We start from the raw sequence: 27,678 nt of genomic DNA, 5'->3' as shown, positions 1-27,678 counted from the left end.
CACTTGGCTATTTAGGCCAAGCAAATAGTATGTAACTCTTTCGAGTACAAACACGTTTCCATCTGTTTCAGATGAAGTTACATTGTTTCATAGTTTTGCCATTGTGAGATTTGAACACTTGATAATCTTTTAAATCTTTTAAATTAACTCTTTCGAGTACAAACCCGTTTCCATCTGTTTCAGATGAAGTTACATAGTTTGCCATTGTGAGATTTGAACTCTTGATCTTGGGGTTACAAACCCAGTACCATAACCACTTGGCTATTTAGGCCAAGCTCATTTGTACTGATATTGCCGCTTTTGACTTGGTGTCAAAACTATTCTTAATTGGTGCTGCTCTTAAGCTCCTTGGAAGGATTTGCTAGGTTAAAGGCACCAATTAAAAGCAATTAACTATTGCTGTAACAATTCTCACCTGTTTGCTGCAGAGAATTCTTTTGTCTTTTTTCCTTCTAGAGAAGCTAGATGCTGTTCCAATGCTTCAAGCAGACTGCTTGGTGCCTGTAGTGATAATTTAAGAAATCAAATGATTAATTTTGGTGGTATAATGCACCTAACCCCATTTTATTAAAACCCACAATATGTCCATCATTCATAAAGTTAGCATCTAGGGTTGTGCTGAATCAACAACACAGGGCTCTTTAAAAAAAATGTGTTCATGGGATGGGGCCATTGCTGGCTAGGCCAGCATTTTTTGCCCATCCCAAATGGCCCTTGGGAACTGAGTGGCTTGCTAGGCCATTTCAGAGGGCATTTAAGAGTCAGCCACACATCTGTGGGTCTGGAGTCACACGTAGGGCAGACTAGGTAAGGACGGCAGATTTCCTTCCCTATACAGGACATTAGTGAAACAGATTGGTTTTTGTGACAATTGACAATGGTTTCATGGTCATCATCAGACTTTTAATTCCAGATTTTTTATTGAATTCAAATTTCACCATCTGCTGTGGCGGGATTCAAACCCAGGTCCCCAGAGCATTACCCTAGGTCTCTGGATTAATAGTTCAGTGACAATACCACTGCACCACCACTTCACCAATGACAGCCACATAGAAGTCAACACCATGATACATTATTTGTACTGGCAATGTGAAGAACACAGTCATTTGGTCCATTTAAGCTCACTTCAAAGATCAGGCTGTTCAAATAAAAAGTTAAAGATACTTGGTAAGATTTCCGTCTGTAGTTTTCCACCAGAGAATTTTCACAGAGGTGCACAATGAGTGCAGTTGATGGTCACATTAAAAGAAGTTCAACAGACTTTCCTTAAATGAATCCTTAGAGGGCATGGAGATTAAGGCTTGTAGAAGATTGTTTCAGTCCTTAATTGTTTTTGGGAAAACAGTTAGCAAAGGAACCACATTGGGGTGTATACAGTTGGAGCTGTTGAACATAAACTCGTCAAGCTTGGTCATTTTTGGACATAATGTAATGCTTATAAATATTTAATTGTTCATTCAAAATTTTATAGAGCATGTTAACTTATGGGCTTTTCTGTGGTTTTGGAGTCTGTGCCAGACTAGTGACGTGACCAACTGGGAGATATTAGAATCTCATGAGTAATTTTTTGTAACAAAAATGAATTGCCTGGTGTTGAACTTTCTCAAGGATGTTGCATTTCCATTGTTTTTAGCAGTATATGGGTCTCTAGCAGCTTGGATAAATTGGATTTCTGCCATTTGTTGTTCCTAAATAGTTACTTCATATTATAAAGGTGAAAAATTCTCTTTGAAGGACAATGGCCAGCAGCATTAAAGGAAGACCTAACAAATGTAGCAGAAATGAAGTTAACAAAGAAAACTGTATTTCTCCAATAAACCACAAGGTGAGGCTCTATGCACCAGTTACTTCTCCATCACTCCCAATGAATAAAATTCCCAATCAAAATTTAAACTGATTAATTTTTGTGTTTAATCCTCAGTACATTATCTAATTAAAGCTTAAGACAGCACAATTACAAAGCTGTATTTGAGCGTTTCTTCCACATCTTGCTTTTTCAATGTAAGATTTGTAAATTGTTAGTCACCCTTACAATAAATTTTAGTCTGGAAGTGTGCTTATCAAGATGAACTGCAACTTAACCATCTTAACATTGGAAGCTCAACCTTTAGTCTGTTCTTCATACATGCACAAACATTTCAAAACATCTATCTAATGTATAATTCTCACAAGAATGTGTGGTATTTCATGGTCTGAATGAAAAAGTCAGTCTAATAGTTGCATTTCCATTGCTGAGCTTTGGGGAAATGACAGGCTATGGATCCCATATGCTAATTCTCCAGTGTCAGTTGCACCACCATGGAGAAAAATAGATCAGAAGCCAAGAAGCTTGACAGAAAGGAGAGCCATCCACAAGTAGTGGCACACCTAGCTTAGTAAGAGATCTGGGAGAAAATGATTTGCTTCTCTGCTCAATGAAGAAAAGAGATTAACTACTACTGGAAAATTAATAGACATCACCATATTATTGCCTGAATAGTCTACTCAGGGTCCGTCAAATACATCCAAAAATAACATTTCACAATGTCTGAAGTGGACTCACTTTCAGATTGTCAAATTTGAGTTCAAAGGTGGCCCCAAGGCTTCATACTAGTGATTTACTATATAATTAGAACGCATGTTTTGGTCAGAAATCTGCCAAAACCTCCCCTTCCCTTCATATTCATGCCACTACAAAAAATGCAAAATAAAAATTCACATACCTTCTCATATGAAACAATGAAAAGGAATTGTTCAGAGCACTAAGGTATGCTTTATATCTATCATTGGTATTTTGAAAACAAAATTATTATGCCCTTCAGCTGGCATCTTTGACTATAACTGGGAGATTTAATTTATTTACATGTACTTTGGGAGCAGGTTAAGCATGAATAAATATATCAATGGAAGTTTAGTGGAATTGTTCTTTAAAGCAGATCTATACTTTAATAATCTTTTGGTCACAATGCAATAGAAATGTACTTGTCTGTAGCAGTGATAGGACACAGGCTGAATCCTCATTCAGCTGAAGGAATGAAGTGGTTGGTGGGTGGCATGGAATTACCACTGAGGCTTTTTTGTGTATTCAAAAGCTTAATGCAAACTACTTCAGTGTTCCAGATGCAACTAGCACCATTTTATCTGGAAACTGGTCCAGAATATGCTCATGTGTCTTTTGGAGACATGCAGGCTGGGTACAGGCAAATAACTGCAATCAATGTTATTCAGAAACATGCAAATAGTATTTGATAAGCCTAATCACTGTTGTTTTAGGTATCCAACAATCCCACTTTTATTTATATTCTGCATCAGTAAATTTTATAACTGGCATGCTTGAATGGTAGTTTTTAACCCCCATCCCAGATGATCTAATAATATAAGGGCCCATATTATTGAAATAGTCCCATTGCCTTCACAGAAGCAGGATCAGATTTTAAGAAAAATATCAGGAGTTCAGCAAGCAGTTACAGCCTAAAGATATAATAGAAACAGTGAATGCATTATCAGCGACTGTGCTAATGCATGCAGTTTTGGAGCACAGATGCAATTACCTGCCTTCAATGCAACTTTGAAGAAGACTATCATTTAAAAAGGAAACACGTATGATTACAGCTAGGAAAACTATCTCCTCTTGTAGATGTTTACTGATGCCAGGATGGTTTCACGGTGACAGCTGTGTTCTTCTTGCATCTTGCCCGTATGGTCATTCATGGGACTGCCTAGATATCAAGTGATTCAAATAGCTGGTCATCACAAGACCCATCATTGTTGAACCTGATTCTGCCTTCATCCAATGTATACATACTTCCAAAGAAGTACTACCAATTAGCTATTTAAGGGAAACAATGGTTAATATTTTTCCTTAAAATTTAGCGAAGCTTGACCTCCAATCTGTTTCATGTTATCACAACTTGAAGCTGGCACCCTTTGACACAGTACAGGAGCACATTCCATTTAGACAACGCAATTACCCATAAAGTATATGAATAAAATCATAAGCAATTTCAGTTGATTTAGTCTCATGTCATGCTCACTTCAAATTTTAGAATCCATGTCAAGCACAGAAGTTTGTGTACTTTTAAAATGCACCTCAACTTTTAACTCTCAGGAAACCGAAACTCATCCCCACTCTCCCCTATCCCACCTTCAATGCCAGGGCATTAAAACTGTGCAACTCCTGATTTGCCTCAGTTTGGCCTTCCTCCTACAATCCACAAACATTTATATTGCAAACTTTGCCAACCATTGACCCATGCCCTGTGTACATAACCCGTTACCTGGATTTAAGAATCGACACAGCACTTGATTCATGGATAAGGAACTGATGTTGTCCCGTGCTAAAAGAACATAACACTCATCCCCATTAGTGTTTAGTCCATCTATATTGCCAATCTGTTGCCCAAGTTCATATGAATTTTTCTTCAGTCTAATGTTCTGTTCAATCAGCACCCCCTGTACACTCTAGCAATAACACAACTTGGATTTGACTCTCACTCAACTAACAATTCAACACATTGGCTGAAAGTATAAGAGAGGGGTCTTTAAAAGTAGCACTCCAACACGCAACAAAAAGCATACCAACTGAGAGGCAATAACTCTGGTTATCTAGCATTTGAGAAGAAGGGCAAGACAAGAGTATAAAAGTAGAATGTTTGTTCAAGTTCAATGCTCTTTGGGCACTACAGACAACATCAAGCTCTCCCAAAGAAGCAAGATGAAAGTACACTGCATTCACAATCATTCTAAATCAGAGTTCAGAAAGTTAAATCTGGAATATAGATCACGAAAATTAAAAAGTTCAACGTTAGAATATATTGATCAGCTTCCCTTCAAGTCACAGGGCAAAACTTTAGCACTACTTCATACAATACATTGTACACAGGCACAAAACTGAGTTCACATAAAATATACATGTATAGACCATGTATACACAGAGACTCATGCTCTCTGTAGAAAAAGAAAACTTAAAACCCAGGAGTTGGGAAATGGATAAAGCTAAATGATATGTACACTGACCTGAGTAAGATCTGGAATGTCACCCTGATCAATTCCAACTTGCTGTGTCAACAAAGAAAAAGTTCACATTACTTCATGCAGTGGCAAGTAAATAAAAACGGAAAGTGAGTAGCATGCTTACAGAAATGCTTCATATACAGGAAAGGTGGGGTGGGGATGGGAGCAATGGACTACAGACAAGAAATGCATATTCACCTCTGCAGTTTTGAGGAATTCAGACAGCTTGGTCATTCTAGCCAAAAACTTTTTATAGATGTCCAGGGCCTCCTTGCACTGGTTTTTCTTCATATCGAAGTATTTCTCTGCAAAGGTAATCAACACAAGAGCTTTAGTATAAGTTTTGAAAATCAGAACCATCATAAAATAGCTTTTTAAAAAATCCTCATTTAAATTCTTGAAAATGCATTTGTTTCATACCTGCCACTGTATTTGTTTTTAAAGCAGCTGCAGTCAGAACCATTGCAATGCATGAAAACAGGAAATAAAATGCACCTAATTATCTGCAACGTTTCTGTCAAAATTGTTAGAAAAAGCTTTGAGCATGTGTTTTTTTTCTACAAGCATTCCAAAAATACAAATTTTATAACTTCTTCAGATTAAAACTTGAGATAACGATTTCTCTACGTTTCCTGATAGCTTTTACATACACAACACACTACATGTCCCATTGCTAATCAATTTTCTGTAGATATTTCAGGGATAGTCAAGAGTACTGATATAGCTTGCAAGGTACTTCAGTTTGTCCCAAAAATATTGGAGGTGAATCACACTGTCCCATTACCTGCTCCCAACTATAAAGTGATACACGCCTTTAACTGAACCTGGTTTGAGCCAAATTAACATGGCTGTTCTTTGTCAAGCTGGTTAACTGAATCACCTTGCGTAAACTGATTACTCAAAATAAGAACGTTAATAACAGCACAGCATACATTTGTGCAACTGCTAGTAGTATATTTTTCCTCCTAGACGTGCAACACTCAACTGCTTGGTGACTACTCAAAATTCCATTTACTTTGTGCTTTAAAGAATTACCAAATTCCTATAAGCTAAAAGCCAAAGCAAAAATTCTGAAGGATCATCTCCACTTGGCATAGATTGAGTTCTAGACTACTGAAATATACCAAACATGATCACCCTGTCACATTCACCCCAAGGACTGCCATATTCAACATTTCAGTCATTGATTAAGAAACTCTGGACATCTGATAACAATTAAAATATGGACATAGTTGATGTGGCTGGAGACAATACTGCTTTAAAAAGACATGCCATTGGTTGTCAGTGGCTGCTATATAGTTATTTAGGAAGTTGGATTATTTAAATAATCCTTTCACTGACAGGGATCAAGTATCTTCAAAAAAAAAAAATCAAAACTGATATAGGGATCAAGGTTCCTATTGGAAAGAAGGGGTCAAAAGCTGAAGCAAAGGTTTTGAGCAGAACCTGGAGATAAGAAACCATATAAGACAACTTAAAAGGGCAAGGAACATCTAAAGGAGTATTTAAAGTACTCCACCTGCAATTCAGAAAGATGGGAAACGTTGATTTTTTAAAAAAAAATTCTTTCATGGCGTATGGATGTCGCTGGCTAGGCCAGCATTAACTGGCCATCCTTAATTGCTATCGAGAAGGCGGTGGTGATCCACTTTCTAGAACCACTGCAGTTCATGTGGTATAGGTCCACCAACAGTATTGTTAAGAATGGAGTTCCAGGATTTTGACCCAGTGACAGTGAAGGAACAATGATATAGTTCCAAATCAGGATGGTGCTTGGCTTGGCAGGGAAGTTGCTGGTGGTGTTGTTTCCATGCATCTGCTGTCCTTGTCCTTTGTGGGTTTGAAAGGTGCTGTCAAAGTTGACATGAGAGAAAAGTAATTCCACCTTTATTGGTTGCCCTGCCCATAATCATCTAAATAACATATATTCAAAATCAACTCCATTTCCATTGGGTCAGGAACAGAGAATGAAACCAAAGAGATGTGCTCTTTAAAATGCTCACCAGCATGTATCAGCATTTACTTGGTAATATTTTTCTAGGTTAAGACATCTGGAGAAAGATCCCAGCTCCTGTTAAAATGAGTTGGCCATGTTTGTAGGACATTGTCCAAGTAGTTGAGGGGAGGGCAGGGGGAGAGCTTAAAAGGGTACTGCTAGAAAATTGATGCATTTCATAATATCTTAATATATAACAAATTTGGTACAGAGTGCATGCTCCCTTGAAAACTCCAGTGTCAAAATCTTACAGTAAATCGCATTACAGGGAAAGATTAAGTGTGATCTCATTTTCCATCTCTTCCCCTTTGAAATACGATTATAAATGAGCTTCCCACTTCTATTTTTTGCCTTTGTTCAGTGTTCTGAGCAGTTCTTCTATTTTTACATGTTGTATGGAATTTCTTGCATAATTGGAAAAAAAACTTAAAGAGACTCCCTTTGGTTTTATATCAGCATGCATTAACTTTTAAGGGAGGTTCAGTAACAAAACTACGGCTGGCCAGGGTGGTCCAATTTTCTTCATCATGAGGGTTTTCAGTGCCATTCTTAAAAATTGTAAGAATAAAATTGTAAGAGTTCTTTGCTTTGAAGAACAGCCACTTGGTCAAGAACCAGCAGAGCTTGCAACACCTCAAAGAAAACACACTTTCTACTGAAAGATACAACTGTATCCTTCTCTCCCGTCTGCCAGTCCTCTCCTAAACTCTTCAACCAGAGCTTCTATGCTCCCCTGCCCTCCACCACCCTTCTCTTTTATCCTCATGCCCACTGGCCCCCTTATTTCCCTTTTTTTCATTCCTCTCCCCTCTTCTTTAGTGCATGCAATGGAGTTTTCTGATGGGTTATCAACCCATTTTCACTGGCTACTGTCCCATTTTTGGCTGCAACCAGTCCCATCCCAGCACAGGTGCATTCGATATTCACCCTGCATGCCTGCTCCCTGGTATCCTTCTCCATAACTGCAGATGCTGCCACTGTTCACCTGGAATTTATTTTAAAACGTTAAAAAAAAAACTATTAGATTTCTCCCAGTTTAAAATATATTTTCTTCACGATCTTTCACCAACTGCACTCATTCCACGTCAAAGGAGAGAATTAGTCATCAGAAATAATCGGGGACTATAAATTCCTCTTCTTCATGGAGGGCCACACCAATTTCTTAAGGATCCCTTGCTCAGGATAGAAAGAAATGCCTATTCTCTTTTAAGTCACAAATCAGGAACCTGACCTGTACAGATCTCCTCCTCCTCTGTGCTTCTTGCTTCCTGCTCTTCTGTTTTTGTTCCTTCCATCTTCCCTTTATCTTTCTCTCCTTCTCTCCTCCCATTCTTGTCTCCCTTGAAGTATATCCTTGTGGAGAAATCCTCTTTTTGTTTATCTCTAGCCTGTTTTCTGCTTTTCCATTCCCTCCTGAACTAAAGGTATGACTTTTTTTAGTGACTTGAGCAAGGTAATAGATGATGGATATAAAAAATGTTGCATCATGTTTCCAATGTTTTGCCCTGCTTACACCTCCAACCTGCCTCGCGTACACTCCCCAACAAAAAATGAGGTCTTCCAGCTTACAAAATTTAAAACCAAGACAGCCCCTTCCTTCCATCTCTCAGCATGTTGTAACATAGGTGACAGACAAATATAAATGAATATTTATGGCTACAAGCTAGTCTCATGTAATTCATCAGTATGGGCGTGTGAGGCGACAGGTGATTGCACCGGAGTGAGATGGAGACTGAGTAAATTTCGAATTAGGTTCATGTGGGAGTTCAGTGCACGGAGGAAAGAGGTGTGGAATTATTCTTAGTTAATTAAGTGAGTAATCAAATTAATTTAACTAAATGACATAAGTACCAATGGCAGGACAGGTGTTATGCTGCAGCCGTGGAACGTGGGAGCTTTTGGACGCCAAAGTGATCCAATACGAATACATCTGCAGAAAGTGTAAGCAGCTAGAGGAATTCTGGATCATGATTATTGACCAGGAAGCCGAACTGCAGACATTGTGCAACATAAGGGAGGGGGAAAAATATCAGAAGTAAGTCACGCCTCTTAGGACAGGGTTATCTGTTTTAGTCAGCAATGAGGGACAGGTTGGCGTGACTGAGAGAGACAGGTAATTGGATAGAGCAAAGAGTAGTGGAGGAGCCTCACACTTTGCAATTGTCAAACAGGTCTGAGGTGCTCAGAGCCTGTGCGGACGAAAGTGAGGTCTGCAAGGTGGGTAAGCAGACTGACCATGGCACCATGAAACAGGAAGCTGTACAAGCTGGGAGAGCAAACAGGAATGTAATGTAGTCGGGGACAGTATAGTGAGGGGGATAGACACTGTCCTCTGTATTGAAGAGTGAGTGTCCAGAAGGCTATGTTGCCTGCATGGTGCCAGCGTTGGTGACATCTGATCAGGGCTGCAGAGAAACTTGCAGTGGGAGGTGGAGGATCACGTTATCGTGGTCCATGTAGGTACCAACAACATAGGCAGGACAAGGAAGAAGGTTCTGCATAGTCAAGTCTGTCAGTACGAGAAGCTAGGTACCAAATTAAGAAGCACAACCTCAAAGGTTATGAATCATTAATCATCTCTGGGTTACTACCCAAGCCATGTGCAAATTGGCACAGGGCAAATAAGATTCGAGAGATTAATGCGTGGCTTAAAGACTGGTTTGGGAGAAGTGGGTTCCAATTTGTGGGGCACTGGCACTAGTAATGGGGAAAGTGGGGGCTGTACCAGTGCGACGGTCTACGCCTGGACCATGCTGAGACGAGTGTTGTTGTGAATTGCATAAGGAAGTAGAAACGGTTTTAAACTAAACAGTTGGGGTGGGGGGTGGTGTGGTGGTGGCGAGGGATCAAGCTTGGGTACATGTGGCAAATCAAATGTTGATTTAGGGGAAGAGACCATAATAGTAATATGGGAAATGAGGGTCATAGAGTAGCAGGAAGTGGCAGAGAGATAAAACCTAAGAATACACCAAAAGTCAAGACTAGATGATACAAAGATAACAAAAAGCCAAAATTAAAGGCTGTATCTGAATGCATGTAACATTCATAACAAAGTAAATTAATTGATAGCATACACTGAAGTAAATAAATATGATCTGAAAGCCATTATGGAGACATAGCTGCAGGATGACAAGGGTTGGGCCCTGAATATTGAGGGGTTTATGACATTCAAAAATAATTGGAATCAAGGTAAAGGTAGAGAGATAGCACTGTTGATCAAGGAAAGCATTGGTGCAATCATTAGAGATGATCTTGGTTGAGGAGATCAGCATGTAGAATCAGTTTGGGTGGAGACGAGGAATAGTAGGGGAAACAAGTCACTAGTGGGAGTGGTCTGCAGGTGCCCCAACAGTAACCACAATGTAGGACAAGTAGTAATATTGGGTGTTTGTGGTAAAGGGTTGACAATAATCATCGGTGATTTTAATCTACATTATAAACTGGAAAAATCAAATGACAATAGCAGCCTGAATGAGGAGTTCATAGAATGCTTTCGAGACAGTTTCTTAGAGCAGCACATTCTGGAACCAACCTGAGAGCAGGTTACGTTAGACTTGGAATTGTGAAATGTAACAGGATTAATTAACAACCTCAGAGCACCCCCAGGTAGCAGTAACCACAATTTGATTTAATTTTACATTCAGTTTGAAAGGGAGAAGGGTAGGTTGAAGACTAGTATTTTGAACTTAAATAAGGACAGCTATGTGGGCATGAAAGCTGAGGTGGCTGAAGTGAACTAGGATCCAAGACTAGGGGATAGATCAATAGAGAAGCAAAGACAAAAATTTAAGGTGGTACTTCAGAATACTCAGAATAAGTATATTCCCACTATAAAGAAAAATTCTAAAGGGAGGACCCACCATCTGTAATTAACTAAAGTAGTTAAAGAAAGCATCAAACTTAAGGTAAAAGCATATAACTGTGCAAAGATGATTGGTCAGAATATAAAGAAAGGCAGAGAATGACTAAAGGTTAATCAGGACCAAGAAATCGGAGTATGGGAGGAAGGTAGCTAGAAATGTAAAATCAGGAAGCAAGAGTTTCTACAGGTATTTAAAAAGGGAAAAAATAAAGTGAGTGTTGGCCCTCTAGAGACAATGGGGTGTTAAAAGTAGATAAAAATGAAATGAAATGAACAAATATTTCGCTTCTGTCTTCACTAAAGATACAATTCCAGTAATAGCTATAAATCAGGAGATGGAAGAGAGAGGGGAACTTGGTGAAATTACAATCACTCGGGAAGCAGTGTGAAGCAAACTGATGGAGATGTGGGCTGACAAGACTCCAGGACCTGATGGACTTCATCCTAGGGTCTTAAAAGGGGTGGCTAATTAGGTAGCAGATGCGTTGGTGTTAATTTTCCAAAATTGCCTAGATTCTGGAAAGGTTCCATCATATTGGAAAGTAGCAAATATAACCCCTCTATTCAAGAAGGGAGGGAGACAGCAGACAGGAAACTTTAGGCCAGTTAGCTTGATATCTGTCATGGGGGAGATGTCAGAATTGATCATTAAGGAAGTTATAGCCGGGCACTTAGAGAAACTCAAGATAATCATGAAGAGTCAGCATGGTTTTGTGAAAGGGAAATCATGTTTAACCAATTTATTGGAGTTCTTTAAAGGAGTAACATGTGCTGTGGATAAAGGCTGTAGACATGCTGTACTTGGATTTCCAGAAGGCATTTGATAAGGTGCCACAACAAAGGTTATTGTGGAAACTAAAAGCTCGTAGTGTAGGGGGTAACATATTAGCTTGGACAGAAGATTGATTAGCTGGCAGAAAACAGATAGTATGCATAAATGGTCCTTTTCAAATTGGCAGGATGTAACAAGAGAAGCCCGCAGGCGGCCTGTGCTGGAGCCTCAACTTTTTACAATTTATATCAATGACTTAGATGAGGGGAGTGAAGGCATGATAGCTAAATTTGTAAATGACACAAAGATAGGTATGAAAGTATGTTGTGAAGAAGACATAAGGAGGTTGCAAATGGATATAGATAAGTTGAGTGAGCGGGCAAAAACATGGCAGATGGAGTATAATGTGGGAAAACGTGAAATTGTTCACTTTGGCAGGAAGAATAAAAAAGTAGATTATCAGTTAAATGGAGGACAGCTGCAGAATTCCAAGCTGCAGAGGGATCTAGGTGATCTAGCGCATGAGTCACAAAAGGCTAGTATGTAGATGCAGCAAGTAATTAAAGCAGCTATTCTTTATTACAAGAGGAATTGCACATAAAAGTAAGGATGTTATGCTTTAGTTATACAGGGCATTGGTGAGATCACATCTCAAAAATTGTGTGTAGTTTTGTCTTCTTATTCAAAGAAGGATGTAAATACATTGGAGGCAGTTCAGAAGAGGTTTCTTAGATTGATACCTGGAATGAGCGGGTTGAATTATGATGGAAGGTTGGACAGACGGGGCTTGTTTCCACTGGAGTTTAGAAGACTTAGGGGTGACTTGATTGAAGTGTACAAGATCCTGAACGATACAGACAAGGTGGATGTGGGAAGGATGTTTCTTGTGGGTGAATCCAGAACTAGGGGGCAATGTTTTAAAATTAGGGTTTGCCCTGTTAGGACAGAGATGAGGAGAATTTTTTTCTCAGAGGGTTGTGTGACTTTGGAACACTCTGCGTCAGAAGGTGTTGGAAGCGGGGGTCATTGAATATTTTTGAAGTGGAGGTAGATAGATTCTCGTTAGGCAAGGGAATCAATGGTTATCTGGGGTATATGGGAATGTGGAATTCGAAACAGAAACAGATCAGCCATGATTTTATGAATGGTGGATAGGCTTGAGGGGCCGAATGGCCTACTTCTGCTCCTATTTCTTATGTTCGTGTGTACTACTCATTAAGCCAGATGCATTTTTTTGTAACATTAGGGGTTTCACCAGGTAATGCACACTATTCAGCTATATTTAAGCTAGTATGTCCTTTCAAGGCCATAAGTCCAATTGTGGTATTCCAAGGACAGTTAAGGAAGTCATTTGCTAATAGTTTGCAAACTTGTAAATTCCTAGTTCCATATCAGAAAAAGTGCAGCCTGAAATGGCATTACAAAATAAAAAATTGACAATTAAATTGAATGATATAATGTGTATGTTTTGAATGCAAACAAATAATTTGAGTCATTTCCAAGATGATCAGACTTAACTAGAACTTTTCTCTGCCTGAAGATTTAACAGCACAAGGCCCGTGGTCAGCGTTCCAGGGAACCGGTGATACAAAGTTCAGGAATGAATGCGGTGGCGGGGGGGGGAGATTTAACACTACTTTCTATTAAGGACGTTCCCACCACTCCAGAGACTCCCCCTTTATGCTTCTGGGAGAGGCTGGAAAAACAATTGAAAATGGCTAGTTGACTAATGATGCCAGGCTAGTCACATTTAACAGGGTGCCAGGCATGGGGAAAATGTTAAAAGCAAAACTAAAGAGCAGGATAATGGAGTTAGAGCATTTAGCTCCAGAGAGACAATTCATACCATAAACTGAATGATCTCTTTTTGTATTGAATTTTCTATTATATCAATTTTATGTCTCAATTCAGACTTTAGTAGAGAAAAAATATATAATAAAAGCTCAGGATCTAAGTGTTGCAAAAACTCAGGCGTATTCTGCACAATGGAGTTGAAATGCAGGTCTCTGGTGAAATGCGACACAAATTAAGACAGCTTAAACTGGGTATTATGCAAGAACGAACTTCCTTTTCAACAAGTTATTGAACAGCAATCAGGAAACACCAGAAATGTTTAATTAGAAAGGCATTGAAGAATATATCATGAAGACATTTAAAATGTCCCTAGTTACGCCAAATTGAAGATAGTTACAACTGAATGGTTACCCACGAGGAGGACGATTTTACCACTTTTTGCATTTGGAGAAAAAGGTCTGCATGACTTGTCCAGTTGCAACAGATATATGAAGAACAAACTGAACAAAGCCAGTCTGCATGGAATACCTTAATATAGGAAAGATTCACTGTACTGAGAGTTATGGTCTATAAGATTGTATTAGTAACAATTCTCCATTTAAACCCTTGTTCAAAGCCAAAACCTCCACTTGATTTATTGCTCACCGAGTAAGTTGATAATCCCTTCATTGTAGGCTGCAAAAAGCCTGATGGAATCTTTGAACAGTAGCATGAAGGCAGCATTTATTACTCCATTAGTTAGTTCATTTGGATTTGCCTGTATTCAACGACAGGAACATTAAAGCATTATGTACAAAAAGAGTGGCATGCTGTGTTTAAAAAGTTCATATCTCAGACCTAACCTTGGTTTCAGCCTATAAAGCAGATCAAAGTCTCAAAATTGCCTGAAGTAATCTACTAAATGTGTCTGGAAAAGATAATTGCAAAGCAGTAGCTCTCTGACTGGAACAGCTATGCTGTTGCTACTCAAATTTAGAAGTATGTCAGGAATTTAACTTATCAAAATTATCAGTGTACAGTTAGTTGATTTACAGTCAAGTCACAACTAAGTGAGAAATATTTCACCAAGGTTCAGTACAAGTCAGGCTGATAGTGGCTCCAAGACACAGATTCCTTTAAAACATTGTAAAAATACAGCACAAATAAAAATATGAATGCCAAATTCAAGGATGTCCAGTTGGAAGTTGTCATTCATGGAGTTGAGTGGACAAGCTCAAAAAAAACTGGGCATTAAGTGGAACTAAATTACCAACCTCACACACGGAGATCATAAAGCTGGTGTGAGAAGGAGCAATGTCACACCAGTCCATCAGAACTAACAGTAAAGTACATAGAGCTTTATTCTGTAAGTAACTGATGCTATCACTGATGGAAGGGTTTGGTGGAGCTGTGCAAGCTCAAGAGCAATACATTTCATGTATCAAAAAGCAGAATTTTGCAGATGCTGGAAATCTGAAATAAAAACAGAAAATGCTGGAAATACTCAGGTCAGGCAGCATCTGTGGAGAGAGAAGTAGAGTTAATGTTTCAGGTCGATGACCTTTCATCAGAACCGGGAAAAGTTAGAGATGTAATAGGCTTTGAGCAAGGGGTGGCTGGGACAAGGACAAAGGAAGGCCTGTAATGGGGTGGAAGACAGACGAGATTGAATGACAGAATGGTTAGTCATAGAGAACCAAAGGGAATGGAGATGGGGCAAGAAAAGAAGCAAATGCACCTAGAGCAGTTATTTTTGTTTTCATAGAGTGGCACAAGAGAAAAACAGAAACATGCAAAGAAAAGGAAACAAAATAGGGCGGGGGAGGGGGGCGTCAGCAGAATTTATGGTCTGAAAAGTTGTTGAATTCGATTGTTGAGTTCTGAAGGCTGTAAAGAAGCCTAATCAAAAGATGGAGTGCTGTTCCTCCTGAATTCATAGGTGCTCTAAACCTACTTTTGTATAATGCCATTAAAATCTTCTTACATTCCACAGCTGACATTTCCAGATCAGAAATAATATGATCTGGACGCAGAATAAAATGATGTTTAAAAATCTTAACATAAGGACGATTACTGGATCCCACACTACAGGTGAGTGATGGCGGGGTTGGGTCAGGGTGGGGAAGAAGTCGCAGGGGTGAGGGGAGTCGACAGCAAGGGCAGGGGGCGGCTCTCAGCAGGCCCACCCCACTTCCCGATGCTGGGTCCCTCTATCAGGCAACTGAGTGCCTTTGAAGGCCCCTCAGCCCATGGGAGTCTACAGTCACCTCGCATAGATTTGCTTGATGTGCTCCCCACGTCGGCAGCAGGATGAGGCCTTTAAGTGGGCACTAACTGTCCACTTAAGCGCTTCAACTGGCAGTGGGACAGAAAGGCTGCCCAGTCACTGATTTTATCAGGGTGGACGTGCGAAGTGGCAGGGTCCCCCTGCCACCCTCCCATCTGATTAAATGCCACACCTGCCACAAACGTACCACAAGAGAGAGCATTAAATACAGTCCTATGTCTTAACCAGGCATTAAGCATCTAGAAAGGGGAAGCCATTTTTTAAATTAAAATGAGATATTGTCACAACTGAGAAAGAACTTTCCATAACAAAGCAAATAATTTAAAGACATGGGTCAATTCCCAACAAATCTTATAGCATACTTGATGAAAATAATTTAGTAGGAGCCATTGGGCAGGGCACATTAAAAAAAACTTGTACATACATCAAAATCCAAGAGTGCATCAAGCTGATTCTGTATTAGAGGCAGAGTCTTAAGCAGTTTCTCTGTATTCATAGTTCTCATTACTCCATCCATCCTACAAGAACATACAAAATGCATAATTTATTTGTTAGTGTTATTATTTGAAGATTCCTCCCATATCATCTGACTGAAGAGAATACACTCTGTTAAGCAGGTCACCAGAAATAAAAAATGCTGCTCTCTATGGAGCATGGAAAAACCTAAATTTTGGTTTTGGGTGAGATCAACTATACATTGACAAGGTTATCATGTCAAGCAAAGCAGAACATGCTATGTTTCTATTTGTACAAATCATAAATAAATCATATATTCTTAACAATGTTCAGGCATTTCATACATTTACAAAAACTAGTGTCCTATGATGTTGCTCGGTAAATCAGAGGATATAACACCAGGAGTGTTTTCCTATAAAAACTAGACTGTAGTGGTAGAGTTCCAAATTTCATAACATCCCTCTGGAAATCAAAATTCCTTCAAAAATATATAAAGCAGTTATAAGCAAACATTACATGTTAACAAGAAGGTATTCTAGTAAACGAAAAAAAAATTGCTGAGAAGCTATGTGTTTCACAATAAAAATGCATAAGAGACCAATGGCAAAATCTATTTAAAAGGAAGTAAAAGAACTTAAAAGTCACTTATAAAGTAAAAGGCAAAAACAAAGTTAAAATTGGAGAAAATAAGGTGGGGGGTGGGGGGGAGAAACTATATTCAGCAAAGCAGAGGTTATAAAACCTGGGCAGCAAAATGCTGAAATTCATGTTTCAGGCCCTGGGCAAAGACTTGAGAAAATGTCATCGATTAACAACATCATGGAGACAACAAAGAGTAATTTTAATCATTATGGTGTAAATTATTTAGTTATAAGTGCTTTTATAAGGTTCCCTGCTGGGTCAGCAAAAATAGTGCAAATGAAATCACATTGCAAAAAAAAAAAATGAGTTTAGTGATGATTGGCTGAAAATGAAACTTGATAAAACTGTAGTTTTGAGAGATTTACCATTCATTGACTTGGTAGAGTTTTCCCTGCTTTGGAATTGCATGCAGAGATTAAATATGGGATATGAAAAGCATGGGACTTTATTAAACAGACTGCAAAAGTCAATGACTATTCAGAAGAAAATAAAACTAAATGAGTTTACACCTCAAACATTACTTTATCTGTTCCTACTTCAGATGTTGATTAATTTGTTAAGAGACTCCAGCATTTTCTCTTCAGATTTTCAGCATTTTTGTTTTTTTCTTTATTAGGACTAAGCATTTGCCTTAGATGAGTTTTATTTAAAACTTTTTTTCTGACAATCTCTTGAAATTTGTAAAACCATTCAAATAACGAGTCTTGCGGTGGTATCAACTATGCAGAAATCACACAGATGCCCCAAAAGAGATCCAAAAGATATAACTTCATTATTATTTTCTATGTGCTAATTACTGCCATATAACTATGACTCATAGGATTCAATCCTACACTATCAAATATTGCATCAATACCACCCCATCCATGATATTCATCTACCTGCCCAAAAACTACTTAACAGACATACCCTCTTTTCATTTTGGTGAAGTCAACTGCCATTAGTCTGTAGGAGAGTGCCTTTTCATTAAGATATCTGCTATATCGTCTGATGAAAGTAGACATGTCATATCCTACAAGGATGGAAGAGAACGTTATGGTCACTGACAATAACACACATTTTTAAGTTTATATGGTCAATTTAAAATTGGGGTGGGGTGAGGAAAACAGACTTTAATAATTCATATATATTGGCTATACCAAAATACTCTGAACTCTTACAAATACAACTTACCTTGCATGGCACTTTTATCCAAAAAGTTATTCAAGTTGAACAATGTGTTTCTTGAAGCCAAATACTGGATGAAACGCTGCAAGAAAGAGGTCATTAGTTAGAAACTGAAATTTGGTACAATGTCAGTATCAATACCAAAGTTATTAGATCCAATGCACGTTTTGAAAGCATACTCTATTTACCAACCAGCTTTTTACCCATAGAATTTCTGGCGTTGAACACCATGCAGAGAGATATATTAATCCCAAGGATGCATGAAATATAATAATACTAAGTGAAAAGCTAATTTTTGAGCACCTGGTTAAAAAAAATGCATTGATATTATCAAACATTAACTTATTCATTTAGCGTTCTCAAGATTTTAGGTTGTACCCAACAGATCCACACGAGTTACAAAAATCCCATCAATACAATATCAATGTCAAACTTCTCTTATCGAAGGAGAACAACCCAAGTGTCTCCAATCTATCCACATAATCAAAATTTCTCCTCACTGGAATAATTCTCATAAATCTTTTCTACATCCGCCCTAAAGTATTTACATCCTTGAGGGCAGCAGATGCAGGGAACACCACCACCTTCAAGTTTCCCCCCAAGTCACATATTCTGCCTTGAAACTTTAGCACCATTCCTTCACTGTTGCTGCATCAAAATAGTGGAACTCCCTCCATAACAGCTCTGTGGCTCTTTGGGTATACCTATACCACATGGATTACAGCCGCTCAAGACAACAACTCACCCACCATCTTCATAAGGGCAATTAGGGATGGGCAATATGTTGGCCTTGCCAGTAAAACACTCATTCCAAGAACTGAAAAAAGGTCTCCAACCATTCCCAATAGTAGAGATTTTTTCTCTTCTAACAGCTCTCAACTTTTCCCCTTTGCCAATCCACCCCCCTACCCAAAAATGTATATTCCCATACAGCCATTCTTTTCTTCCTGAGCTCAATGGCAGCTAAATGAAGACATTCAGATTTATTAGGTTCAGTGCCGTGTCTACTGTTAGATTAAAAACTTCACAATTAATAATTTAGGTGCAAACACTGAGCTTTAAAAAAAATGTGGATATGGAAAACATACATGAGAGTGACGCATCAATGTGCTTTTATTTGAATGTGAAAACTGATCCTTTAATTACCTGGTGGAAAACTTTGAAGCTTACAAAGTAAATCATTAGCCCACTGTTAGCTCAATGTTATGAAAAAACAACAATGAAAGTTGACACTGATCTTGTCTGGTACATGCAGATTCCAACAGCAGCTACTGGACAGTAATCAAGAGTTGATGCCATGAAATTGCTTTCTGCATTCAATATGCTGTCAGTTAGTGCAATTTTAACTGTAAATATCTTCAGTACATGATGCAATGGGATGTTTCATATTCTCAAGTTGTACTAGTGTCAATAATTCTTTGCTCTTGATAAAGTTTCATGCAGAGATTATTAGCAAAAATGCCAATGTGCAGAATTGTAGGCAACTTTATGATGTATTGGTAATTGGATGATAGGTAGGAGACACAGTAGGGATAAATATTAATGGATTGCTTGTTTTTAATCACAAGGTATATACATTCAAAATTGAACAAGTAATGCTTCAGTTGTATAGAGCATTGGTCAGGTCTCATTTGGTGTACCATGCCCAGCTTTGGGCAGTTCCGGAGGGGTGGTGGTGGCATAGTGGTAATGTCACTGGATAGTAATCCAGAGCCCAGGCTAATGCTCCGGGGACCAGGGTTCAAGTCCTACTGCAGCTGGTGGAATTTAAATTCAACTAATAAACCTAGAGTTAAAAGCTAGCCCAACGGTGATCATGAAACTACTGTCAACTGGTGGTATACACCAGTATATACTGGAAGGGAGTCCTCAACATTGACTCTGGACCCCATGCAAGTCTTATGGCATCAGGCCAAACATGGGCAGGGAAACCTCCTGCTGGTTACAGCTGATGAATCCATGTTGAACACCATTTGATGGAAGCAATGAGGATGGCAAGGGCAGAGAATGCCAATAGCACCATTACTGACTGAACTGGCCGAGTCCTAAAGAACACAGTTGCTAGACTAGGTCTTTGGCATACTTGACCTCATCTTCACCAACCTGCCTGCCACAAGACAGTATCGGTAGGAGTGACCACCACACAGTCCATGTGGAGATGAAGTCCTGCCTTCACTTTGAGAATACCGTCCATCATGTTATCTGGCACTATGACCACGCTAATTGGGATAGATTTCAAACAGATCTAGCAAATCAAAATTGGGCATCCATGAGGTGCTGTAGGCCATTAGCAGCAGCAGAATTGTACTCAAACACAATTTGTAACCTCATGGCCTGGCATATCCCCCATTCCAAACCATTACCATCAAGCTAGGGGATCAACTCCGGTTCAATGAAGAGTGCAGGAGGGCATGCCCAAAAATGAGGTGTCAACCTGGTGAAGCTATAACACAGGACTACTTGCGTTCTAAGCAGCAAGTGATAGACAGGGCTAAGCGATCCCACAACCAGCGGATCAGATCTAAGCTCTGCAGTTCTGTCACATCCAGTCATGAATGGTGGTGGACAATGAAACAATTAACTGGAGGAGGTGGTTCCACAAATATCCCTGTCCTTAATCCTGGGGGAGCCCTGCACAATAGCCCGAAAGACAAGGCTGAAGTATTTGCAGCTATCTTCAGCCAGAAGTATTGAGTGGATGAGAGGATGGCCTCCTCCTGAGGTCTCCAGCATCACAGGTACCAGTCTTCAGCCAGTTCAACTCTCTCCACATATCAAGAAACAGCTGAAGGCACTGAATACTGAATGGCTATGGGCCCTGACAACATTCCAGCAATTGTATTGGGGCACAAGTCTTCAGAACTAGCCATGCTGCTAGCCAAGCTCTCCCAACTCGGCTACAATGCTAGCATCTACCTAGCAATGTGGAAAATTGCTAAGGTACGTATGGCCCACAAAAAGCAGGACAAATCCAACCCGGCCAACTACAGCTCCATCAGTCTACTCTCCATCATCAAAATTGAAGTCAATGGGAATCGGGGGAAATTTCTCCACTGGTTGGAATCATGTTCAGCATAAAGGAAGATGATTGCGGTTGTTGGAGGTCAATCATCTCAGTCCCAGGGCATCGCTGCAGAAGTTCCTCAGGGCAGTGTCCTAGGCCCAACCATCTTCTGCTGCTTCATCCATGACCTTCCTTCCATCATTAAGGCCAGGTGTGAGTTCACAGATGATTGCACAATGTTCAGCACCATTTGCGACTCCTCAGATACTGAAGCAGTCCATGTTCATATGCAGCAAGACCCTGACAATATTCAGGCTTGGACTCATGAGTGGCAAGTAACATTCACGCCACACAAGTGCTGGGCAATGACCATCTCCAACAAGAGAGAACCTAACCATCTCTCCTTGATATTGAATGGCATTATCATCGCTAAATCCCCCACTGTCAACATCCTGGGGTTTAGTTATCGACCAGAAACTGGACTGGACCAACCATATAAATACTATGGCTACAAGAGCAGGTCAGAGGCTGGGAATTCTGCAGCAAGTAACTCACCTCCCGACTCCTGAAAGCTTGTCTACCATCTACAAGGCACAAGTCAGGAGTATGATGGGCTCTTCTCCACTAGCCTAGATAAGTGCAGCTCATCAGGAACTCATTCTCCCAAAAGCCTGTCATGCTTGAACAATTTAAATTTTCAACACCAAAGGTAAAGATACTAAGGAATATGGAACCAAGGTGGGTAAATGGAGTTGGAGTTGATGGAAAAGACTGGTGGAGCTGAATCACCTACTGATTCACCTCTGGTCATCCTACTTTAGAAAGGATGTAAAGGGATTAGAGAAGATGCAAAAAAGAATATAGTATGGTCCCAGGAATGAGAGATTTCCCAAGAAGTTGAGAAGTTTTATGGAAGTCTTAAAAATCATGAGGAGGTCTAGGCAAAGTAGGTATGGAGAAACTGTTTCTGTTGGCAGAATGGTTGAAAACCAGAGGTCACTGATTTATGGTGACTGGCAAAAGAAGCAATGGTGACATGAATCATAGAATGGTTATAGCACAGGAGGCAACTTGGCCTTTTGGTCCGTGCTGGCTGTCTGCTGGAGGAACCCACCTAATTCCATGCCCCTGCCTTTTCTCCATAGCCTTGCAAATATATTCTCTTCAGGTAATTATCCAATTTACTTTTGAAGAGCTCGACTGAATCTGCCTGCAATACACTCCCGGGCAGTGCATTCCAGAGCATAATCACTGACTGCATGAAAACGTTTTTCCCTCTGGCTGCCTTTGCTTCTTTTCACATTCACATTATATTGATATCTTCTGGTTCTCAATCTCCTTTCAATGGAAAAATTTCTCCTGATCTACTCTCTTCAGACTTGTCATAACTTGAACACCTCTATCAAATCTCCTCTTACTCTTCTCTTCTCCAGGGAGAACAGCCCCAGCTTCTCCAATCTAGCTATGTAACTGAAGCTCCTCAAACCATGAATCATTCTCATGAATTCTTCTGCACCCTCTCCAACACCTTCACATCCTTCCTGAAGTGTGGTACCTAGAATTGGACACAATAGTCCAGTTGAAGCCAAACCAGCATTTGATACAGGTTTAGCAATTTTCTTGCTTTTGCACCCTATGTCCTTATTTATAAAGCCCAGAATCCTATGTGCTCTATTAACTGCTTTCTCAATGTGCCTTGCCACCGTCAATGATTTGTGCACTTATACCCCCAGGTCCCTCTGCTCCTGCACCCCCTTTAGAATTGTACCCTATTTTATATTGCTTCCCCTTTTTCTTCTTAGCAACCTGTTTATGAATAAGTGATTAGGATTTGGAATGCAGAGTGTGGTGGAGGAAGAATCAATTGTGGCTTTCAGAAGAGATAGCACCTGAAGAAAAAAGCACTGCTGGGCTATTGGAACTGGATGGGGAACTGGGACTAGCAGTTACTCCTGCAGAGAGCTGGCAAAGACCGTCGGCCTGAACGGCCTCCTTCTATGCTGTAATCATTCGATTATCACTTCCCCTCTATCAATGTCCCAGCCAAGAGCAGCAAACTCAGCATACACCCCAGATTAAAGTTACAAACTTATTGGTCTGTGTGCCTTAATGCTACACAAGGCTATTCATTAAGTCGCCATTCACTGTTCAAATTCACTTAAAAAACTGTCTTAATTCTGTCATTAAAGATTTGAATTGAAGTGCTAGCAGTTCTGAGGTAGGATATGCAAGAGTGAAGTAAAAGCTTGGAGGCATTCCTTGTAGCAAATCTGTATTAATCCCTATAGCCATTAAAAATAGGTTTGAATTCCAAAAGGGTAAGACACCAAGCGCATCCATCCACTATGATGTAAAAAGAGTGCAGTATCTGCCAGAGTTTCTAAGACATTTCCAAAGCAGAATGAATAGCAGTCAAACTAAGAAGTGCACCAGGTGCTTGAGTTGGGAGATCGAAAGCTTATGATTTTAAAAATATGAAGCATAATATGGAACAGATCCTTTCACATTGTCATTGAGCAGCTGTGCTACCAGTTTCTGAAATGTAGGTCTCACATCTGATGGCAATTCCAAAACAAATCAGATGGAATCAATGTACTGAGGAATTCTGGTCTTCCAAGTAGTTGGACCTAGTGAACCTTAGTTTCCAACATAATTGCCACTGACTGTTCAAGGTCACATTTACCAGAACAGTCACAGCAAACATCCCACTAAGACCAGTATAAAATGCAGCTCAATGTGAAATACAAATAGACAAATTTAGGAGCTGTCCCAGAACAGTGGAACAACTTTGCCAGTTATGAGTGCTTAAATATCTCCAATGATCTATGAAGATGTAGCATGGATTTAGACAAAAGACTGTCACTGTTCCTAGGACAAGCATGGCTCTCTACCCAGCTCAATGATCAGACAAGGGACGAGAGGAAAAGTTATGGAAGCCCTCTCGGAGTTCAAAGATAGAGCAGTGGTTTCAAAACTGAGATGGTTCATCTTCGTATCAAAAGCACACTTCAAATGTACTAAATTTTGCTTGTTTTTATAACTGGTATAATTCTGCATCAAGTGCTCCTTCAAGAAGAGTACCACACTAGCATTTTCTTTGAGCAGTAATCAGGACTTAACATGCTTCACTGAATTCTTATTAACTTTACTTTCACACAAATAAGAAAGCAACTTGGTGTGACTTGGGTTTTAAATTGCTATCACTGTTTGCTGTACTAGTAGTTAACAGGCTTCAATTTGTTTCGTCTTGCCTCTCAAAATAACAAATTTATGAAACTAAGATGAATGTACTCCAACAAGTTGCCTACACTCATTATGATAGAAGCCATGTAGAGTCAAACCTCAGAAAAGGTAAAAAAACAATCCCAATAAGAGATAATGGAATATTTTGGGGATCAATACAGAGGATCAGGGATTGTTCCAATTTTGGGAATGATCAGTTTAACAAAATCAAACCGTTCTGACCTGAAGTGACTCCTTTAGTACTAGGTTATATCTTAAATGCACTTATTTTGGGGAGCGGGAAAGAGACAGAAAGGGAGGGAAAACACATTTATGCTGAGCCATTTCAGATGTAAAACTGGTGACTTGATAATTGATTTCTATTGCATGGAAAGGTGAGATAAAGTACTGTCGCCATCACAACACTAGAACCACCTAATGCTTATCTTACACAGCCAAGGATTTCTAACTCCTGTCTCAGCCAAATCAGATGAGGCAGCCAAAACATCTTTGTGTAAATGCAGTCTTTGGTCTCCAGGAAAACTGTTGGCAGTAAATCAATTAACTTTCTTGCGGAGAATACAATACAGCATTCATTGTTGCAGGAGGCAGATTCAGTTCGTTTGATTAGCCTTGTACTTTCCAAAAGGTGCATAAGCTTCCCTATCAATAATGTTTTGGTTACATTCTGCATGGAGTAGTGGTTGGTTCAGTGGTAGATTGCTTCAATCAATCCAAGACCAAAGACCAAAAGCTCATCATGTGAAACATAATGTCTAAGGGGGCTCTGAAGAAGAGTCATATGGACTTAAAACGTTAACTCTTTTGTTTCTCTCCACAGATGCTGTTAGACCTGCTGAGTTTTTCCAGCATTTTCTGTTTTTATCTTGAAAGGGGGTGTTGTGCATGTTGAGTTGGTAGATGGAATACTTCATAACATTTTGTTGCATGGGAAGAAAAGAAATAGAGGAAAAAATTAGAATGGCTGATATCTGGATGAAAAGGCACGCAGCTCAATTGATTATGATGCAGTGGTAAAATATACCAAGGTCTGTGCCAAATGCCACAGTGCCAAAGGAATTGTACTTCAATTTATTTTTTTCAAATCATTATACTGTCAGTAAATGCCTTTTCTATAACACAGAGACTTTCTACATTCAATTATTATTCTGATATATGTAATACTTCCCACCAGATCCAGGTGGTGTAACTGTAATGTCACGGGATTGGTAATGCTCTGGGGATCTGGGTTTGAATCCTGCCACAGCAAATGGTGGAATTTGAATTCAATAAAAATATGGAATTAAAAGTTCAATGATGACCACGAAACCAATTGTCAATTGTCATATAAACCCATTTGATTTTCTTAGGAAAGGAAATCTGCCATCCTCACCTGGCCTGGCCTACATGTGACTCCAGATCCACAGTAACGTGAGTGACTCTCAAATGCCCTCAGAAATGGTCTGGCAAGCCACTCAATTGTACCAAGCCGCTACAAGTCAATCAAAAGGGATAAAACTAGACGAACCACCCAGCAGTGACCCAGGCACCGGAAACGACGACCCAGCTCTGATAACCCTGCAAAGTCCCCCTAACATCTGGGGGCTTGTCCCAAAATTGGGAGCGCTGTCACTCAGACTAGTCAAGAAATGGCCTGACATAGTCAGACTCACGGATTCGTACCTTACCGATGATTCAGACACCACCATCACCATCCCTGGGTACATACAGTGGGGAGGGAGCTGCCCTGGGAGTCCTCAACATCGACTCTGGAACCTACGAAGTCTCATGGCATTAGGTCGAACATGGGCAGGGAAACCTCCTGCTGATTACCACGTACTGCCCCTAACCCAGCTGATGAATCAGTACTCCACCGTGTTGAACACCAATTGGAGGAAACATTGGAGGGTGGAAAGGGTGCTGAATGTACTCTGGATGGGGGACTACAATGTCCATCACCAAGAGTGGGTAGGGAGCACCACCACAGACCGGGCTGGCCTATGTCCCAAAGGACACAGCCGCTTGACTGGGTTTTCCGCAGGTGGTGAGGGAACCAACAAGAGGGAAAAACATGCTTGACCTCATCCTCACCAACCTGCCTGCTGCATCTGTCCATGACAATATCAAAAGGAGCGATCACCTTGTGGAGACAATGTTCACATTGAGGATACCCTCCATTGTTTGATGCGGCAATACCACTGTTTCAAATTGGATAGATTTCAAACAGATCTAGCAAATCAAGACTGGGCAGCCATGAGGTGCTATGAGCCATCAGCAACAGCAGAATTGTACTCAACCACAATCTGTAACCTCATGGCCCGGCATATCCCCCACTCCAAACCATTACTACCAAGCCAGGGAATCAACCCTGGTTCAATGAAGAGTGCAGGAGGGCATGCCAGGTGAAGCACCAGGCATAGCTAAAAATGAGGTGTCAACCTGGTGAGGCTATAATGCAGGACTACTTGTGTGCCAAACAGCATAAGCAGCAAGTGATAGACAGAGCTAAGCAATACCACAACCAACGGATCAGAACTAAGCTATGCAGTCATGCCACATCCAGTCGTGAATGGTGGTGGACAATTGAACAACTCACTGGAGGAGGAGGGTCCACAAATATCCCCATCCTCAATGATGGGGGGAGCCCAGCACGTCAGTGCAAAAGTTAAGATTTAAGCATTCACAACAATCTTCAGCCAGAAGTGCCGAATTATGATCCATCGACCTCCTCTAGAGGTCCCCAGCATCACAGGTGCCAGGCTTCAGCCAATTCGATTCACTCCACACGACATCAAGAAATGGCTGAAGGCACTGGACCGCAAAGGCTATGGGCCCTGACAATATTCTGGCAATGATATTGAAGATCTGGAGTAGTGTGTGCAATTCTGGTTGCCACACTATAGGAAAGATGTGACTGCACTGCAGAGGGTGCAGAGGAGATTCACCAGGATGTTGCCAAGGCTGGAGCGTTTCAGCTATGAAGGGAAACCAGATAGGCTGGGGTTGTTTTCCTTACAGCAGTGAAAGCTGAGGGGGGACCTGATTGAGGTGTACAAAATTATAAGGGTGTAGATAGGAAGTAACTTTTCCCCTTAGTGGAGGGGTCAAAAACCAGGGGACATAGATTTAAGGTAAGGGGCAGGAGGTTTAGAAGGGATTTGAGGAAATGTTTTTTAACCCAGCAGGTGGAGGGTATCTGGAACTCACTGCCTGAAAGGGTGGTAGAGCGGGAACCTTCACAACATTTAAGTAGTATTTAGGTGAACACTCGAAACGCCATAGCATACAAGGCTACGGGCGAAGTGCTGGAAAATGGGATTTGAGTAGATAGGGCTTGATCAGCGACGCGGACAATGTGGGCTAAAAGACCTCTTTCTGTGCTGTAAAACTCTGACTCTTGGATTTGTGACCCCGAACTTGCTGCGCACCTGGCCAAGCTGTTCCAGTACAGCTACAACACTGGAATCTACCTGGCTATGTGGAAAATTGTTCAGGTATGTCTGTA

At 40.3% G+C, this 27,678-nt stretch overlaps 1 protein-coding gene across 11 annotated transcripts in view; it reads right to left on the bottom strand.

The window, feature by feature from the left end:
- si:ch211-200p22.4 (phosphatidylinositol-binding clathrin assembly protein) overlaps positions 1 to 27,678 on the bottom strand; it is a 162,823-nt gene that overhangs the window by 73,336 nt on the left and 61,809 nt on the right. For all 11 annotated transcript variants that reach the window (XM_041195488.1, XM_041195491.1, XM_041195493.1 and 8 more), the window contains exons 3-9: positions 17,954 to 18,029; positions 17,690 to 17,792; positions 16,107 to 16,200; positions 14,062 to 14,173; positions 5,191 to 5,297; positions 4,996 to 5,037; positions 416 to 501 (exon numbers count right to left, since the gene is read on the bottom strand). In XM_041195488.1, the coding sequence (XP_041051422.1) occupies positions 416 to 501; positions 4,996 to 5,037; positions 5,191 to 5,297; positions 14,062 to 14,173; positions 16,107 to 16,200; positions 17,690 to 17,792; positions 17,954 to 18,029 (620 nt within the window). The remainder of the gene's footprint in view (positions 1 to 415; positions 502 to 4,995; positions 5,038 to 5,190; positions 5,298 to 14,061; positions 14,174 to 16,106; positions 16,201 to 17,689; positions 17,793 to 17,953; positions 18,030 to 27,678) is intronic.

This window comes from Carcharodon carcharias, chromosome 9 (assembly GCF_017639515.1).
Source record: "Carcharodon carcharias isolate sCarCar2 chromosome 9, sCarCar2.pri, whole genome shotgun sequence".
Classification (NCBI taxonomy): Eukaryota; Metazoa; Chordata; class Chondrichthyes; order Lamniformes; family Lamnidae; genus Carcharodon; species Carcharodon carcharias.
Note: the sequence above shows the minus strand (reverse complement) of the source record. Positions and strands in the feature narration are given on the sequence as shown.